At 41.3% G+C, this 18,652-nt stretch overlaps 1 protein-coding gene across 1 annotated transcript in view; it reads right to left on the bottom strand.

Moving 5' to 3' along the window:
- Positions 1–426: 426 nt before the first annotated feature.
- The window catches only part of NCKAP5 (NCK associated protein 5), a 436,389-nt gene continuing 418,163 nt past the window's right edge, over positions 427–18,652 (bottom strand). The window contains exon 21 of the mRNA XM_064156156.1: positions 427–2,066. Coding sequence (XP_064012226.1) covers positions 1,785–2,066 — 282 coding nt within the window. The 3' untranslated portion in view covers positions 427–1,784. The remainder of the gene's footprint in view (positions 2,067–18,652) is intronic.

Here is an 18,652-nt window from a genome sequence, read left to right as displayed (position 1 = left end):
CGTGCCGAGCCGCGGCAGCCGCTGGCAGAGAGAGGCGGGCCGGGGCGGCGCGAGCGGCCGCAGCCGCTGCGGGCGCGCTCCCCGCGGGAGGGCCGGGGTGAGGGGAGGACAGGGGAGGGAGGCAGGCTGGGTACTGCGGCCAAGTCGTCGGACCCGGAGCGGCTCTTTTGTTGCCCTGGCATAACCCAGCCCCAGGAGCTGTTATCTCGTCTCTCCCTCCGGATAACCGCATCTTTGTCTTCGATCGTTTCACAGCCTGATCTGCAAGGGAAAAGAGTCTGAATCAAGCTTAAATTGCTGCTTAGTCGCCGTGCCACGATTCCCTTCAACCGACTGATAGTATGTAGCAGGCCGGTGTAGTTGCACTCATGCCGACACCTCGAGTGTCACACCAACCCTTTCCAAAACCCCCTCTTCAGACACGTGTTTGCAAGAAAGGTTTTATTTACGAAAGACGTTTCAGTGAAAATTTCTTAAAAGTCAAAAAAGACGACGCAAATTTACGGCAGAAATGACTGAAAATATAACAAATTGCACAAAATATTAACACTGATCGTACAATGTTTCAAAGATCAACAGGCATGTGCTAAAGAAACTGCAGAGTCTAGAAATATCCCAAATAGATCTAGTTTACAGATTGCTGTACAAAAAGCAGTTATAAATACTTCACATCTAGAAAAAATACACAGAACCTTTGAAATAGACTTTTCCCTTACGTATAAACAACCTTTGTAGAAAAAAAAACCCAAAAACACCCAATACAGGACAAGTTCCCTGCTCCTAGATATGTTTGAACTAGTACTGGTTAGCACCAACATCTTTAACTGCATCACAAACAGGAGTTGAGTTTTGTTGTTTTAAAACACAATTTCAGCGCTTATGAACTGATGAAGACCAAATGGGTGCTACAAAAGGTAACAGGAGGGTACATTCATAGTATAATAGGAAATGAGTACAGAGGTGTTGGGAGCAGAGAAGCGATGCTACAGTCAGAAGTTGAGGGTGGTTTGTGTAGTTCTCATTCATACGAGACTCTGTGTGTGTCAGCAGTGAATTGCTTCGACCCTGATCTTTCAAACCGTTATGCACAGGATTGATGAAGTCGGTACCAGCAGTATCAGGCCCTTTAATCTATTCATTTTCTTACCATGTCAAAAGTCAAACCCCTTTTGAAATAAGACACCTGTTGTGAGGCTGTAGTAAATGAAATGTGCGTTTCCCTAGAACAGTGGTATGGAATTGCACTAAAAAGTAAAACCAGGTTTTGCAAAAGGGAGTCCGAGAAGGTTTATTACAAACAATTTGGCAGGCTGAGGCTTATGGTAATGCAGTGTTTCTACACACAGTTTTAAGACTAAAACAATTATAAATCTCTTTAAAAAATCTACTAACTTTTCTTGTTAATATTAACATCAATTTCTTTAAGTTAGTAATCTGCCATTACAGGAGCATAGCACCAATTTAATTTTTTATTGCTGTCATTTATCCCTACAAATATATTTTCCCAAGGTATTTACAACTGTACAAATATTCACAAAAGTGCAAAATTAAGACTTTCTCTCTTTGTAACGGTTCGCCGTGTTCAGTGATGAGCCTCAAGTGTCATGAAGCGTCGTGACCACTGCTGTCCTGCTTTTCTTATTGCTATATGGGGAGAAGTTGGTGCATCCCACTGCCAGTACAGTGGTTTGGAGGGAGGACTTTCAAAGACCACTTCTTCTCCCCTCTTGCCCCCCGTTCACCTTCAGCTCTGTTCTGTGGCCACGACCCACTGGAAAGTGTCTCTAGACACCATTGGAGCCTTGGCTGGCACAAGAGGAGAAGCTATCGTAGAGAGAATCACTCAAGGATTCTAAATTGTCCACGTCATGCCTACCCGAGCTATTTAAGGAAGCTTCTTCTTTCTTTCCAGTTTCTTCCTTTTGTCCTTCAACCTTGTTCAGACAGTTCTTCTCTTTTTCTAGTAAAAGTACATTATTGCTGTTAAATTTATGGAGAGACTCCAGGGAAATTGTAGATAATCTATTCTGGGAATCTTCTTTTGTTTCTCCAGTTTGCTTCAATTTCTGCAATAAGCAAGGGAAATGTTAGAAACATATTTCTTGTAAAGTTATCCTACTGTACCCCATTAATTACCATCTTTTCAAAGTTCACAGGGTTAAGGGAAATAGATTGTTAGGTGCTTAAATGCCTGTTATAATTAAATAGAACATTAATGTCCATTTTAGGATAAATCATAACTTCAATGATTCTGCTGAGACAAGTAGGACTCCATTTACCAAACAGCTAAGTGCTATTAGTGTCTGGAGTAGTGAATCCTGTGTCTGGATGTGTTAAGCATCTCCAGTGTCTTCACAGCAATTTACATCTTTTACCAATACTTTAGGGGTGTGATGGGGGGGGGGAATGTTTAAATAAGAGTTTTGGGAGCAATGTGTTTAAATATGGTTTGCAATCTGTGTAAAAAAACGGTGCGTAGACATGTCCAGAGGAGAAAACAGCATTTTCCTTACATGGAAATAAATGATGCAAATGAAACTTGCTAGAGAATAACCTCACCTGTAAGCTTATTGATTTCCATGGACCCAAACCCTCTCTAACAGGCAAGAAAGTAACAAGACAGGAAATTATACTGAACTGGGCCACTCCCAATAGACCAGAATCAATCAGATACTGGCCGGGCCTATTTGGAGAGGTGCTGTAATTCTGCAGGGACACCGGACGGTGCATTAGCACATTATATTAAAAACACACAGTAGGATTATACAGGAGTAATTTTACCTCTTTGTTAGCTACAGGTATTTTCAATCAGAGATCTGACCAAGGGATAGTTAGGGAACAGCGTGGAGAGCAGTCCAATAAAAATGACCTGCCGTTCGCACACAGGGTGTTTCAAAATCTGTCCAACTAACTCCTCTTACAGATAACGTTATCACAGAAATATGAGATAACATTCAACATTTCACATTCACCACTCGACACCCTCACTGAGAGGTAAGATGCAGGAATTCTGAGATGCGCTCTCAGAGCACAAGCCATTCCTCATTTTTGGTATTACCATCAGAGAGTGAAGACTGAACCAGTAAATTCCTGTCAATCCGAGACATTAATATTTTGCTTTGGATAGAAAATGAAATGGTATTTTAAGCAGACTGAAAATAGAGCATGGCCAGATGTATGGATGATGTGGGTCATTACACATGCAGTTGTGCAGGGTCATTAGATTTTTTGGAAGAATTCTGGTTTTGAGTCAGTCCAACGTTCATGCTGTGCTGCTCATCCTTGGAGATCTTGGGCGAGAGGAAGACAAATTGTTACATAGTTTGATTGCTTGTTTTCATGGCTAGTTAGATAAAAATCGAAACGCCAGCCCAATGACTGTGTATGTTTTGATCCTGTCACGTTTCATAAGCTGACAATGCCTGGCTTAGCTTCCTACTTTAATCAAACGCTTCAAACAAACTTAGGCAAAGCAAAAGGAGATGCTATGTCTCAGCAAATGAAAATGTTCTATTTGGTTCATTAATCTTCAGTCTAAAAGGTATTAGGGGATGTTATGTTAGATTCTGATTTTAGATGACAGTTAAAATTAAGGTCTTCAATATCTTTATTTATGGTGTTATCTGAAATAGAGGAATATAACCCTTGATAATGGGAACAAACACAAATTTAGGACCCTTCTACAGAAATTCCCCACAGTTTCAGCTTAAAATGTTCTTCCATTTGTCTCCATTTAAAATATTAGACACCAGCAGTGAAACAGTTGTTTCACTTCTCTGTAGGCCAGACGAAAGAATTCACAGACATGGCATCAATAATATGCATATTTGCACTTTCTGCTCTGCAGAGTACCAAGCCTAAAATACTTTATTATATGACAGAATAAATTATTTTTCTCTGTGTGTATTTTTCCCCCTTCACAGTTTTTCTTTAGATAAATTGAATGTGGCTACTTAGCATAGACTCAGGTCTGCCAGAAATCAATATTGGTGTTAGTAAGGTCTGTGGTAAAGCTTTTATTGATTCCAGTTTCAACTCTTGGGTAGGAGGAGCAGGGACACCTGGAGTATTTGCTGTACAGAGCAGTTCAGATGAAATATCAAAGTAAGAGTAAGATCTTTGGTGGAACACTACAATTAAAGCACAGGAAGGACTGCAGTGAGCTCAGTGGTATATTCTGCATATATGTAGTATGAATCATTTCTCATGCCCTACAAGCACAATCTAGACTATAATCCTTTTTTAATCACAGCCTATTTCCTCTTTCAATATAAGACTAGAAGTTTACAAAACTGCAGGGAACAGAAGTATTCTGTACAAATTTTAAGCAAAATCATTGAAATGAATGAAATTGAACTGAACTGAAACCACCAGTGAAACCCACTGACTAAAGACACATGGCATCGTGAATAGTACATCTATAATACATCAATAATAAAATGTAAAACTGATTCTGAAAGTTGTAGCAAAATTTATTACTAAAACAGAATTCAGAAATAGGTTATGCCTATTTTTTGGATGTGCAGGCATCTTATTTTAGATGTCTTAATGCCCAGTTACAGCCTTGTGTAAACGAAATCTTTACCCTCCTTTAGTACATTACTGCAATAGTAAGCAAGTATGGAAAGGAAATGCTCATGAATGGGGAAAGTAATACTTTAGGTGATTTAGTATGATGTAGGTGTATGCTGCTTGGCTACAATATACTGTTTCAGCCTAAGTGTTGCCAATTTTATAATCAGGTAAGAATGTGGGGTCATCTGGATGGGACTTCCAGTAGGGAATATACTAGATATACTATTAGATGTACAACACATACAATATGAACCTACACCACAATGTTATCAGTACAGCTGCACTTAAAGTCTGTTTTCTGTTAAATAATATACGGAATAAAAGTATATTTGCAGTTAGAAAGTTAAACTACGGCAGTTTAGCCCTTGACATGTAAAATAAAACTCACCCAACGCCTGAGCTCCATGAGCAAAACTAAAGAAAACTTTAAGTAGAGATATTAATGTAAGAACATGCATAATCAACACATCACTTTCTCTTACAGTAAAAAAACTGTGTACAGTCCTTGAGTTGAGAAGTCACTGATAATTTCTTTAAACCTGATGTGCCAGAACAAATGCTACCCCCCAAGTTCTTTAAGAGTGTTTTCCCTAGTTACTATAGATACAGTCAAGAAACAATTATCATAGAGTATTTATTTAGAATCGTTCTTAATTAAGTTTCTTATTTTTCAAGGCAGTCACAGCAGCTGCTGGATGTTTTGCAAAAGGCAAAACCAAAGCATCCTATTACTAGAATTTGTTTGATAAATTGTGTATGCGGTTAAGTAGTGTCTTCGGTTTTGGCCACATAGATCTGTTACTGACTTCAGCAGTCACAGATACAACAAAGAACAGGGGCTTAGCCCAAAGACATCAGCATTGTGCATTTTAAAGTAATTAATTCATTAATGCATTTGATGCATTAATGCATCAGTAGCTTTTCCTGAAGACAGGATCGTTTGGCAGTAGATCAGATGTGTTACGTATCCATGAGAACTGGGGGAGAGTTGGAAGCAGCGTGGAGGGCACCTAACTTCTAAATCATGGGTTCTGGTCAAATCTTTCCTGTAGTAGAACTGACTTTCTGCATAATGAACAGGTGGTTCTATCACCATAGGGAAAAAAAAAGCACTTGGTGGGTTTTTTCCCAGCATTGAAAAAAGAGCTAAGATGGGACCAATATTATGTGCTTGCTCTCAGATAGGGTTCTTCTCAGAAGTAATACTTAAAGCCGTATCAGCCTGAAGGCGTTGACTTTGCGGCTGACTATTCTGCATCTGTTCTATGAATAAATAAAGTGCCTGCTGCATTTGGTGTGGTCACTATATGTTTTCCTAAGTATTATCTGAGGAGAGAAGATAAAAACACATACTCACAGATTTTGATCTAAGGAAAAAGAGAAAAAGAAAAAAAAAGGCTCAGTACAGAAAAGGGCTGTGATTATCACTGCCTCTAAAAGCATTGGCCTATCATCTTTAAGCAGATCAAGGGATAGCTTGTTTTACTTATACTAACTATATTTTGCATGTAAAATCTGCCTTAGGGTATGGGGAGCATTTGTTCTACTCTTTGTAAGCAGAGAGCTTCCCACCACTGGAGTTTCTTAGTCAGTATGAGGTGCTTTATACCACCTGAGAACAGTGACTAGTTGTCAGAAGATGAGAAACTCAATCTGACACAATACAGACATTCATCACGAGTCACATCACTCTGAAATAAACTCATGAGTCATGAATCAGAATAATGGTTCCTTGTTGGCAACATCCTAAAGGGAATAACTAAAACCCATTAGTGATATAATAAAATCTGGCATGTCACTTCAAGCACAGCAAATTAGGAAAACAAAACTAGCCTGCAGTTACACTGATACATTATAAATAGGTGTTAGTTCTACATTAATACATCAAGTGGGATTTTTTGTAAACTTTCAAAATGAGAGGTTACATGTGGGTAGAATGCATTTTCAGTGCTGTGTGATCAAGGACCAGTCACAACTGCAGCTGTTTGGAAGGCACAAAGACTCTGCAGGTCTAATAGGAAGGAGCAGGGAAGGATGGGCTGGTTGATAGGTAGAAAGAACCCACAGCTGGCATGCAGAAAGGAATGCAACAGCAAGTCCCTTTCTTCTCTGTGGTAACATGCAGGAAAGGAACTATGGTTGTCTGGAGGTCAGGCTATGCTGGTAAGGCATGCCAGAGCCCAGAATTAGCAATGAACCATTCTGTAGGATAAATGTATTTTCCAGCTGTCTAAGTTTAGTTAACCAGCACTTTAAAGGGCTCAGAATCAGTTATGCACAAGAACAAAATGAACTTTATTTATGTCTCTCGTGCACTGAGCAATTTAGTTTTTAGATTAACACAAAAGCAAGAAGGGCATTGCTTCAAGTGAAGTATAACTGCAAAACACTATTGGGTAAAAACAACTAAATTGCTATGAGAATTAAATATAGATCAACAAAATCAATACTTAATTGTGTAACTCGAGGTCTTTCATTTCAGATCTGATCTCTAATAGGAGATACAAAGTATGTTCACTTTTTTTTTTCCCCCTTAGTTATTATTTAAAACTTTATTGTGAAGGAAACAGTTTTCTACATTTTTACAATCTACAAAATTGTTAGTTACTTTGTCTGCATATGTTCAGGGTAAACTTGATCCCTCAATGCCACTGTTTCTTATTTTAAATTCCTATTTTGACCAATTCAGACTTCCTCCGGTCCTATAATTGCTTTATATTTATGACACAATGGGTCTAAGTGGGATATGCAGCTGCAGCATTACATGGGTTGCTCATATATAACCTGTTTAGTAGGACATTTAAAATATGTTCACAGCTTCCCATAAAAGAGGTGTAGTGAGATATGGAGCAGTATGCTGATCGGAGATGTACTGATGTGATCAGAAGCGCCTTCTCACTGCATTCAGTGATGTTACATGACCTGTTTGCTGTAGAAAGGTGTAAAGTGAAAACAGTTGGTCTTGAACTACTGGGTAGTAGCTTTCTATCAACTAGCCAGGAGAGAATGCAGTGGTAGGCTCTGTGGAAAATGAACAACCCCCAGATCTCGTTTAACATCAGGTGGATGTTACCTTGCCAGGTAACACTCTGCAGTGAAAATAGCTGTACAGTCACATTCAGGAAACTACAAAGGTAAAAGCTGTGACTGCATGACCTCTTCTGTACTACAGCTGAGCTAAAAATGTGATGTTTGAACTTCTTTCTCTTTAAAGCATAACCTTAAATAATAAGCTAAGCCTTGCTCTCCCTTGTATACTGTCAGAAGCTTTCATCTATTTTCTGGACTGACAGTAAAATAATTTTGGAAATAATGAACCACTTTTTTCTACTCCAGCAGCAATAGCACAATTATTTTGCTGTAGCAGACAATGACATTCTCAAAGACACACCCTCAGAGATTCAATAGAAACAATAAGCACTGGTTTCATTTCTTGGGTAAAAATAGATTGACATGAAGCATATTTAAGTTCATTAGTCTGTTCATCAGTTTCTAGGAAAGCCATATATACATAGGTTCATATCTGGCATTATGGGTAATGGAACAATGAGAACAGAACTAAAGCTTTCCCACTGTCTCTGAGAGCGTAACAATCTTCTATGATCAGGTGACCCGCTTGGTGGATGTGGGGAGGCCTGTGGATGTGGTCTATCTGGACTTCAGCAAGGCCTTTGACACTGTCCCCCACAGCAAACTGCTGGCTAAGCTGTCAACCCGCGGCTTGGATGGTAACACTCTGTGCTGGGTTAGGAACTGGCTGGAGGGCCGGACCCAGAGAGTGGTGGTGAATGGTGCCACATCCAGCTGGCGGCCAGTCACTAGTGGTGTCCCTCAGGGATCAGTGCTGGGCCCCATCCTCTTTAACATCTTCATAGATGATCTGGATGAGGGCATCGAGTCAGTCATCAGCAAGTTTGCAGATGACACTAAGCTGGGGGCAGATGTGACTGAGCTGGAGGGCAGAAGGGCTCTGCAGCGGGACCTTGACCGCCTGCACAGATGGGCAGAGTCCAATGGGATGGGGTTCAATAGCTCCAAGTGCAGGGTGCTGCACTTTGGCCACAACAACCCCATGCAGAGATATAGGCTGGGGTCGGAGTGGCTGGAGAGCAGCCAGACAGAGAGGGATCTGGGGGTACTGATTGATACCCGCCTGAACATGAGCCAGCAGTGTGCCCAGGTGGCCAAGAGAGCCAGTGGCATCCTGGCTTGTATCAGGAGTGGTGTGGTCAGCAGGAGCAGGGAGGTCATTCTGCCCCTGTACTCTGCACTGGTCAGACCACACCTCGAGTACTGCGTTCAGTTCTGGGCCCCCCAGTTTAGGAAGGACACTGAGATGCTTGAGCGTGTCCAGAGAAGGGCGACGAGGCTGGTGAGAGGCCTTGAGCACAAGCCCTACGAGGAGAGGCTTAGGGAGCTGGGGTTGTTTAGCCTGGAGAAGAGGAGGCTCAGGGGTGACCTTATTGCTGTCTACAACTACCTGAGGGGTGGTTGTGGCCAGGAGGAGGTTGCTCTCTTCTCTCAGGTGGCCAGCTCCAGAACAAGAGGACACAGCCTCAGGCTGCGCCAGGGGAAATTTCGGCTCGAGGTGAGGAGAAAGTTCTTCACTGAGAGAGTCATTAGGCACTGGAATGGGCTGCCTGGGGAGGTGGTGGAGTCGTCGTCCCTGGGGCAGTTCAAGGCAAGGTTGGATGTGGCACTTGGTGCCATGGTCTAGCCTTGGGCACTGTGGTAAAGGGTTGGACTTGATGATCTGTGAGGTCTCTTCCAACCTTGGTGATACTGTGATACTGTGATACTGTAATCTAGGAATCTATTTTAGTATCACAAGAACAGCATTTCTGATGATCCCAAATTGTAAGTAAATTACCTTAGAGGAAATAAAGCTGATTAGCATGAACTGTGTGTGATTCATAACTGCGGATCTGGACAAAACAGCTATTGCTTAATGAATGGGTGACTGAGGAGTTGAGACCTACATTGTCTAGAGTGTGAATTCTGGCATGGTCCAAGAGATAAAAGGTAGTTTAGTGAATTGAACCTTAGGCTTTCAAAAGCATAATTTTCACAAAATGATGAGATGACTAGGTACATTCAAGTACTGGACTGCCAAAAATATCATCCTCATAATTTACAAAGTATATGATTATTGTAGTGATATGGGAAGACTTCTTGACCCCATTGGGTATATACCAACCCTCTTTGAATTTCTGCATTGTGTAAGAAGTGAGGGTTTTCAGGTCCCAGTTTCCAGGTCAGATAAACCAAGCTTTATTACTTTCTGCTCAGTTACAAAGGTGAACGACACAAATGTGGTTGTTTTCTTAGAGTGCCTCAGAATGGCCACAGGCTGCATCAACTGTGCAGGGACAAAGCTTATTTAGAATGGACTAGGAAAATACAAGGCCAGGTGGCATTACCTTGGAAAACAGTCACATTATGGGTGCTCAGTCAAGTGTGCTGAAGGGATTTATTAAAAAGAAAAGCCATTAAACACCAGTACTTTAGCCAAAAGGTAAAGCAGGGCCTCACTCTCTTCACATTGGTGGAAGCACCAATTTTGCTTCTCACAAAGGGAATCTACCCACTAAAAGCAATGCTTACTGCAATCAAAGTAAAGGCATTAAGGAAGAAATTTAGGAAGAATTTCTTCACAGTGAGTGTGGTTAAACACTGGAACAGGTTGCTCAGGGAGGTTGTGGATGCTCCTTCCTTGGAGGTGTCCAAGCCTAGATTGGATGAGGCCTTGAGCAACCTGTTCCAGGGGGAGGTGTCCCTGCCTATGTCAGGGGGATGGAACTAGACAATCTTTGAGGTCCCTCTCAACCTAAACCATTCTATGATTAAATATCCATAGTAAGAAAGGAAGCATTACTCAGGTTTTGAAACCTGACAGACTGAAACTACATGAGGCACTTAGTGCCATGGTCTGGTTGACTGGATAGGGCTGGGGGATAGGTTGGACTGGATGATCTTGGAGGTCTCTTCCAACCTGGTTGATTCTATGATTCTATACACTTTACTTTTCAGAGATCCTTTTTGCTTTACTTGTAGAGAGAATTAAATGACAAAATTGTCCTGAAAAAAAAAATCATATTGAAAGGTAAGACTGCTGACAAAGTTACTGAACTCAAGCATGTGACGTTCTGCACTATTCCTTGACAGAACTGTGTTGAGGATTGCGTTGCCAGTGATAACCTGAATGCAGTTCTAAGTCCCTTCATCATTTCAGTTTTCATGAGACTGTATTTTACTACTCTGCATGTATGTATACTGAGTTTTTTCCTGCTGAATGGAAGTATTTGTCCATGCCTTGCTGAAAGTATGGCTCATTTTTTCAATAAAGGGACTTCATTAAAAAAGGGGCTACAATTTTATCTTAGATTAGAGCTTTGCAGGATTCTTTTTTTTTTTTTTTTTTTTTTTTTTTTTTTTTTTTTTTTAATTGAGATACTTACTGAAAACTGAATGAAGAAGGGGAAGGAGTGCAAGAAATATTCTTTAAATCTAACAGAAAATGCAGTTCTTAAAGAGAAAGCTTCTGTCCCACAGTTGATTGCAGCAAAAAATTCCTCTCAAACTCATTAAAGGCAGGGTTGTAGTACAAACTACAATCTCGTGGACATTTTCAGTAATGGAGGTAATTTTTCTGTATGGCTGAACTATTCTCAGACTGCTGTTCCTAAGTATTAGCTGTGTTCTTACCTGTCTTCATCTTCCACCTTTCGCTTTTTTGAACAAGACTATTTATTTTGGTAATTGCAAAGACACTTATCTTCTCACTCTCTAGTGATGTCTGAGTTCCTGGCCTATAATGTCTGTAAGTCAGCCACCCAGCATACTGATGGAAAACAGAATTGACTGTATTGCAAATAGTAATTGGTACTGGGGCATGTTTTTTTCTAACGAGTAATCCTCTTTTGAGTACTGGATTGGATTCACTTCAGGTTAGCTTGTGCCTATCCAAACACATCGGCTGACGTAAAGGCAAAAAGACAGAAGCAACAGACAGAGAAGGTACAGTATCATATGGCAGCACCAAGAGCAAATCAGCAGTAAGAAAAAACTGTACAGAAATAATCTCCCAGCTACGAAAAGTGGCTTGTTATAAGCACTATGAGGACTGCACTGTCTGCAGAGGAGCTCACACAGCATGAATGCCTTGGTCAGGCCACATCTCTGAGTACCATGCCCAGCTCTGGGCTTCTCAGTTTGAGAGACAAGGAACTACTGAAAGAGCCCATGCAGGGCTATGAGGATGGTGAGGAGATTGGTGCATCTGTCTTATGAGGAAAGGCTGAGAGATCTGGGGATGTTTAGCCTAGAGAAGAGCAGCCTGAGAGGGGATATTATCAATATCTACAGGGTGGGGGGCAAAAGGATGGGGCTAGACTCTCTTCAGTGGTGCTCAGTGGTAGGACAAGGGACAATAGGCACAAACTGGAACATAGGAAGTTCTGTCTGAGCATGAAGAAAACCAAAGAACTTCTTTGAGAGTGAGACAAGAACTGGAAAAGGCTGCCCAAAGAGGTCGTGGAGTCTTAAAACCTGCCTGGACATGTTCCAGTGCAGCCTGCTCTAGGTGAATCTCCTTTAGCAGAGAAGTTGGGCTAGATGATCTCCAGAGATCAATTACAACCCCTACCATTCTGTGATTCTGTCCATACAAATTTTAAAGATGATTCATAGAGGTCAACTAAACAAAGGCGTGAGCTGCACAACAAATAGTTTCCTCACTTTTAACTTCTAAGAAGGACAGTTGGGAAGAAATAATTAATCTTTCCAGACCCTTCAGTCCATGTCTGTTTGCATGACTGCACATGTACGTGCTGTGGAGGGAGCCTCCATGTTCCCGTGCACAGTACACACGTCAGGATGCCTTTTGCAAGCTCTCACCAAGCAGAAGTACAGAGGTGGTAATGTTCACATCTGGAGCAGTTATCTTCTTTATTCTTAAAAAAATCTGAATTAGCATGCCCCGACAAAATAGTTCATTTTGGAAGCCTAAAGATATAATTTTCTTTTACGTTCTGGATTTTAGGCAACTCTCTACTCATCAGAGTTTGTTTACCTGTAATGAATCTAACCAAACCCCATTGCCCTTTAAGTGTGCCCTCCACTACAAGGATGTGGATACCACCTTCCTTCAGTGAGGCTTGGGGGCTGTGTCTGGGCAGTCATGCCACATGTTGCACTAGCAAGTGTTCCTGGAGGCAGTAGAGCAACAGGCTGTAGCCCAGGTTGCCTTCCTAGTAAACCTGTTGCAGCCTAAAGAATGTGCATAGCTTTTTCTGACCCTTTGCAAGGAGACTACAAACATTCCTTTGTAATCAGAGAAAACTGGGACAAAATAGATGCAAATACTGATACTGGTTACATGACTGCACTTGCCACCTCTCAGGTGGAGTCGCCGTTCCTGGGGCAGTTCAAGGCAAGGTTGGACGTGGCACTTGGTGCCATGGTCTAGCCTTGAGCTCTGTGGTAAAGGATTGGACTTGATGATCTGTGAGGTCTCTTCCAACCTTGGTGATACTGTGATACAATCATCACAATTTTTAGTGCTGATTCAAACAAAGCAAAAATTGCAGAATGGAAGTTCATCTACCACCAAATCCTACTTAATAGTGTAGTTATTTACATGCACTTTCTAAATTTATACAAACAATTTATCAGTGCTGTAGGGTGGAAAGCTTTGAGGGACAGAGGCACCAAACTGAAGTAGAAGGATAAATCCTCTCTTGCAATTTTTAGTTCATTTCAGTACACCAAGTTGTATCAATAAAGAGCCCATTGTATAAGTCAGCTAGAAAATAAATGCTATGAAGGATGTTCCATTTTATGTTGTTTGAATTTGATTAGTGATTAGTCTTGGCAGTTAAACCACATGGGGACAGTAATCAAGGCTTCTCTGCTGTGGTTCTGTAACAACTGGAAAACACTGTTGGCTCATGTCCTGTACCATGATGGGATATTAACCTAAAATCTAATTAATCTATGAATGAATTACGGATCTAGAAACACACTATATTATAATCAATTTTGAGTGAGTTCCTAACAGAAGATAAGATGAAGAAAAAGCTGTAAAATCACCAGAGGTTGATACATTCTGTTTACTATGACTGATGATTTTTATGGAGGATAATTTTACAATCCATCAAACTTCTGTCAGTTCAAGATTCACACTGCCAAACGTATGCAGTAAATTAATTTTTAAATTTACATATTTATTAAAAATCTTATTGAAACCAGCAGGAAGTAAGCTGTGTTTGAATAATAAAATAACTTGTTATTCTACTGGAAAGAAAACAAAAAACCCCAACCAGCCTTCTATTAAGGTGATTCTACAGTAAGGCAATGATTATAAACAGCTACAGGAATTCATTAACTGAACAATGTATTAAATAGCCAACCTCAAATTAATCAAGAATTTGAAAAAAAACCAAAACTACTGGAAAATAATAAAGTGCAAAATGTAATTTAAAAAGCTGAGGAATTCATAGCTGAGTTTCAGATCTGCTTGAGGACACATGTGTTTAGTTAGGCCTGTTGGCAGTAGTTCCCAGATTCCCTGTGAAAGCATGAGGAGCTGCAGGTGTCTGCTTGCATGGTGTAGTGGTAGGCCTGATAGGGTAAACATGGGCTTATCCATGGTTGCTTGCCCAGACATGTTCCCCTGCTCCCCCTGCTTCTGTGCTGGAGGAAGGCAACCATGGGAAGTGAGGGTGAAAGCCCTGGCATCACCTAATATGATAAGGCCTGCTAAAGTGCCATTCTGATTGGCTAATCTATGTCCAATGCTCCATTAGTCTTGGGCTGGATATTGCTAAAAGGGATAAGCAGGTAGCACAGGGGCTGCTGCAGCCTCATTTTGCATCCTGAATTCACCTGGAGAGCTTACCAGGAACAGGCTCTAAATGCCTGCATGCGATCAGACCACGTAGCCAGCGCAACATTGTGCTGAGACTGCACATCACAACATGTCCTGCCTGCAGCTGAAAGTCTCCTGCTAAGACAAGAAGTCCTGGAGATACACAGATTGTCCAGAGGAGCCAGCAGACAAGGTCAGAGATTGTCTGCCTCCTTTCCCCAAGAGCCTGGGAAGAAGCAAGTCTCAGTGGCCAACAAGACAGAGTTCCACGTGCTTTGGGTACTCTCTGATTTATACTTTGTGACTTAAAAGCCTCTTCCAGTGCACTATTTGCACTTGCCAATTTAAGAAATCAGTGATCTCATTTTGCCAGTTTCCTGTGTGTATAAATTTCCAACCTGTGCCTTTTTGAACCTGGGAATAAGTTTTCTGGCGAGTTTTAATGTTAATAAACAGTTTTCATAGTTACTAAGAATCATCACCTGCATAGTCTGTCACAGGTGGCTTCACCCCTCAGGGTGCTGAAGGGGAAAGGATTGTGCCCAGTGTGAGCTGCTGCTGGCTCAGGAAATCATTCTGTGACCCAAGTCTATGTTTATTCTCACATCACAGAAGTCCACTGCAAGAAGGCATAATGGTTGCACCTTGGGTGCCTCCTGCTGAAAGCTGAACAAGAACCATGGAAACAGTGGCTGAACAAGGGAATAAGCAGAGGTGCAAAGACATGGCACGTGGTATTATATGGCATAATTTATGAGGAGAGCAAGAACAAGTGCCACATCATTTATACAAGGAAAGGTAAAGAAGAGTGGCAAAACAGTGGAACTGGGAAGCATGGTAAGGTACCTCCAGAGACCAGATAAGCAGAATTCTTGGCTGTGTCTACTTTCAAGGCCTCATTTTAGTGTAACCCATCAGTTATGTTACAAAGATTTTCTGCTTCAGCTTTGATGTATTACTCCACTGCTGTGATTCCTGTGCTGTCCATATCCAACAGACAGGTTCCTGGCATCAAAACAGCACCAGAGCTAGGTCTTACATTCTTACATTCCCTTTGTTTCCTTCCCTAGCCTCACCTCCAGGATTGCTGCAGTTTTCTTTGACCACTACCACTGTTGGGGTTACCCATTCACACTCTTATTTTATGTACACAAAACACAGCAGCCATCTGCCTGCATCCATCTGGAGCAAGGCTTGTGGAATGATAACAATTGTGCTCCCTGGCTCAGTCTCTCACTTGTCTCATAAGAAAGCGAGATCAAGGAACAGGCCTTCTCATTTGATTTATGGATTATGGAGCATGGTACTCCATATGGAGTACATTCAAATACTGCAGAATGTCTGGTACCTGAGAGAATCTGTGTTGTTTGGGGTGTCCATCACCATTACCAAGAGAAAGCACTGTGCTTGTGGTGACGCCACCCAGAACAGACACAGGCTAAGATCAGATTTAATAATGTGACCAGTTAACTAAAATGTTATCTCAATGGAAAAAAATACAGATTATAACTAATCTCATGTTTACCAGACAACTCCAAGAAGTAGTTCTGGGCTGTGCCTCAGCAGCCATGTGGATTAATCCAAAAGCAGATGAGAGACAGTGCTACACACAGGGAATAAGGCATTTATGCCATAAATGCAGACTGTAGGTGGCATTCCTTCGCCCAGCTCTAAAGGGTGATCAAAAAGAAATATTGTAAATTAAACAAAGTAATGCTGGGCACCAAGGTGGGCATGCAGATGGAAGTTCCTACACCCAGGAAGTTGTGAAGTGTATTCAAGTTGTGGCCTCACAAAATTAAAGCAGTGATGTACATTTTTATGAATATGTGTATCATCTGGCTGCGATTCAAGGGGAATCTTAGTTAATTTATAGGTTTATATTTGTTTGCTTAATCTTTTAGACACAAGTGCATCTGTTTCTGGTCATGGAAACCTACTCTGTGCTTCAGCTAGGCATACAAAATGTCTCTCACTTGCATGAAGTAGAAGGTATTAGTGGTTGCAAACTCTCATGAGGGCTACAGCCTTGAAACAGAAGGGAGTGAAGGACTCGTGTGCTGCAAAGAACTTTGCCTTCCCACCTTTGCCTTCACTGAATACCAGCAAGGTTCAGCTTAAGCAGCTAACAGGATCTAAAAGGCTGGTAAACATTTGTGCTGAGTTATAAACATCTTCTCTTAGAATCTGAGGTGTTATTGTGAGAAAGCTTTGGAGACTTTTTCAGAGAAAGAAGCACAGTGAAAATATATACTGGGGACCCCAGTTATGTGGGGTCTGACCCCTCTATTTGGCTGTGAGAAAACCTCTGTTGGGAATAATCAGAGAAGAAAGTCAGTGCGAGGAGCCAGGACAGTCTCCTGTTCCTACAGTGGGCTTCCTGCAGTGACAGAATAATGCAGTATTTTTTTGTATTGATCTTGCTACAATAAAAAAAGAAATGTTTACAGGCACATGAATGGATTTGTTGGGCAAATGCTTTAGAAGATTTGTGAAATTTAGCAATACCAAAGTGTTACTGCAGTATTAACACTGCATACTGTTGTGAGATACAAGTAATAAAGAACATGTTTCTATGCCTAAAATACAGATTATAATATTGCTAATATAATAGACCACTAGGAGGACTAAAATACAACTGGAATTCATGCAGACACATTACAGAGAGAACATGTACTCATTTTCTGAATGACCAAAAATGACAGAAACAGGAGATCTGGATAAAAATACAGAATAGAACAGTTTCCACACCCTGCTAGCGAGTGGTTAATTTGGAAGGTGTGGCTGAAAATGAGCAGGCATTTGATATTTACTTGAATTAAAACAAACAAACTGCAAAATATGGATTTTTGGGGATATTTTAGATTATTCAGGATTCAAATCCTTGTAAGAATGGAACAAAAATTCTCTTGTGCCAAGAGGAGGGAGCCAGGCTCTTCTTGGTGACACCCAATGACAGGACAAGGCGTAATGGGTGGAATTTCAGGCACAGGAAGTTCCATGTACACATGAGGAAATTTTTTTTCTCACTGTGAGGGTGACAGAACACTGGAACAGGCTGCCCAGGGGGCTTGTGGAGTCTCCCTCTCTGGAGATGTTCAAGACCTGCCTGGATGCATTCCTGTGTGATCTGGTATAGGTGATCCTGCTTTGGCAGGGGGGGTGGACTGGATGATCTTTCGAGGTCCCTTCCAGCCCCTGACATTCTGTGATTCTGTGAAAGACTTCCTCTGTGTGCAGATGCTATCAGGAGCCCTGTATGGGCAGCAGGACTGCTGAAGGTGGTGCAGGTCTGCTCATGCAAAACTCTTTGCAGGATCAGGATGTGAATTTGCTTCTGACATTCTGAAAATTCCTCACCAGAGAGGTGATGTGTTTGTGGTTCACCCTTGTAATGTAAGATCCCATCTTGAGTAAGCATGCTTGATGAGAATATTAAGTGATAATAATTATTTGCTGAGCACTGCTATGGGGCCTTCAAAGCCCTCAAAGCAGCCTGCCAACAGGCCTGGATTAAATTCCAAATGCAGCTGAAGGGTATTATTTATATGCTTTATTTAAAAATGGGGAATTTAATAGCAAGAGCGGTTTAGCAATTTGGACAGTCAGCCAGAACATCATCCTGATCTCCACAGTCCTGCATTCTTAACTAGTAAGCTTTTTCTCACTATTTGAAAATTTAATTTTTCTTTCCAGGCAAAAAATTCTCAGTGGAAAGAAAGAGGCCTGTATCGTTCTCGCTAGAGAGCATCTGAAATGCTCTTCGACATACAGGACCTGGCATTTTATCCAGTGTATGTGGTAGTTAATCAAATGTTTTGCACTGACTTCAGTAGACTTTGGATCAGACTCTTGATGCATTAGAGAGATAAATTATTTAACTTACTGAGTTCCCCTAGAAACAAAATATTGAGCTGCAAACAAAGCTAACAAACACCAAATGGGATACCATCTGCTGCAATGAACAGAACATGACCAGTTTCTCCCATGTTTGAGATTCTTCCAAAATACAATCTGAAATAGGTTTGTTAAACTCCCAACTGTCTCACAAAATTGGCTTTGTGCAGGTTAGCAAATGCTAACGCCACCAGTAACAGCAAGCCAGACTCTGATACATCAGTTGGAGTTGTCTATGATTTGTTTTCTACTGGACTGCCCTCTATAAAAGCTCAGGAGCCTTCTGCTATCCAGAGCCTATGGAGTCTGTAG

Source organism: Pogoniulus pusillus, chromosome 2 (genome assembly GCF_015220805.1).
Source record: "Pogoniulus pusillus isolate bPogPus1 chromosome 2, bPogPus1.pri, whole genome shotgun sequence".
NCBI classification, from domain to species: Eukaryota; Metazoa; Chordata; class Aves; order Piciformes; family Lybiidae; genus Pogoniulus; species Pogoniulus pusillus.
Note: the sequence above shows the minus strand (reverse complement) of the source record. Positions and strands in the feature narration are given on the sequence as shown.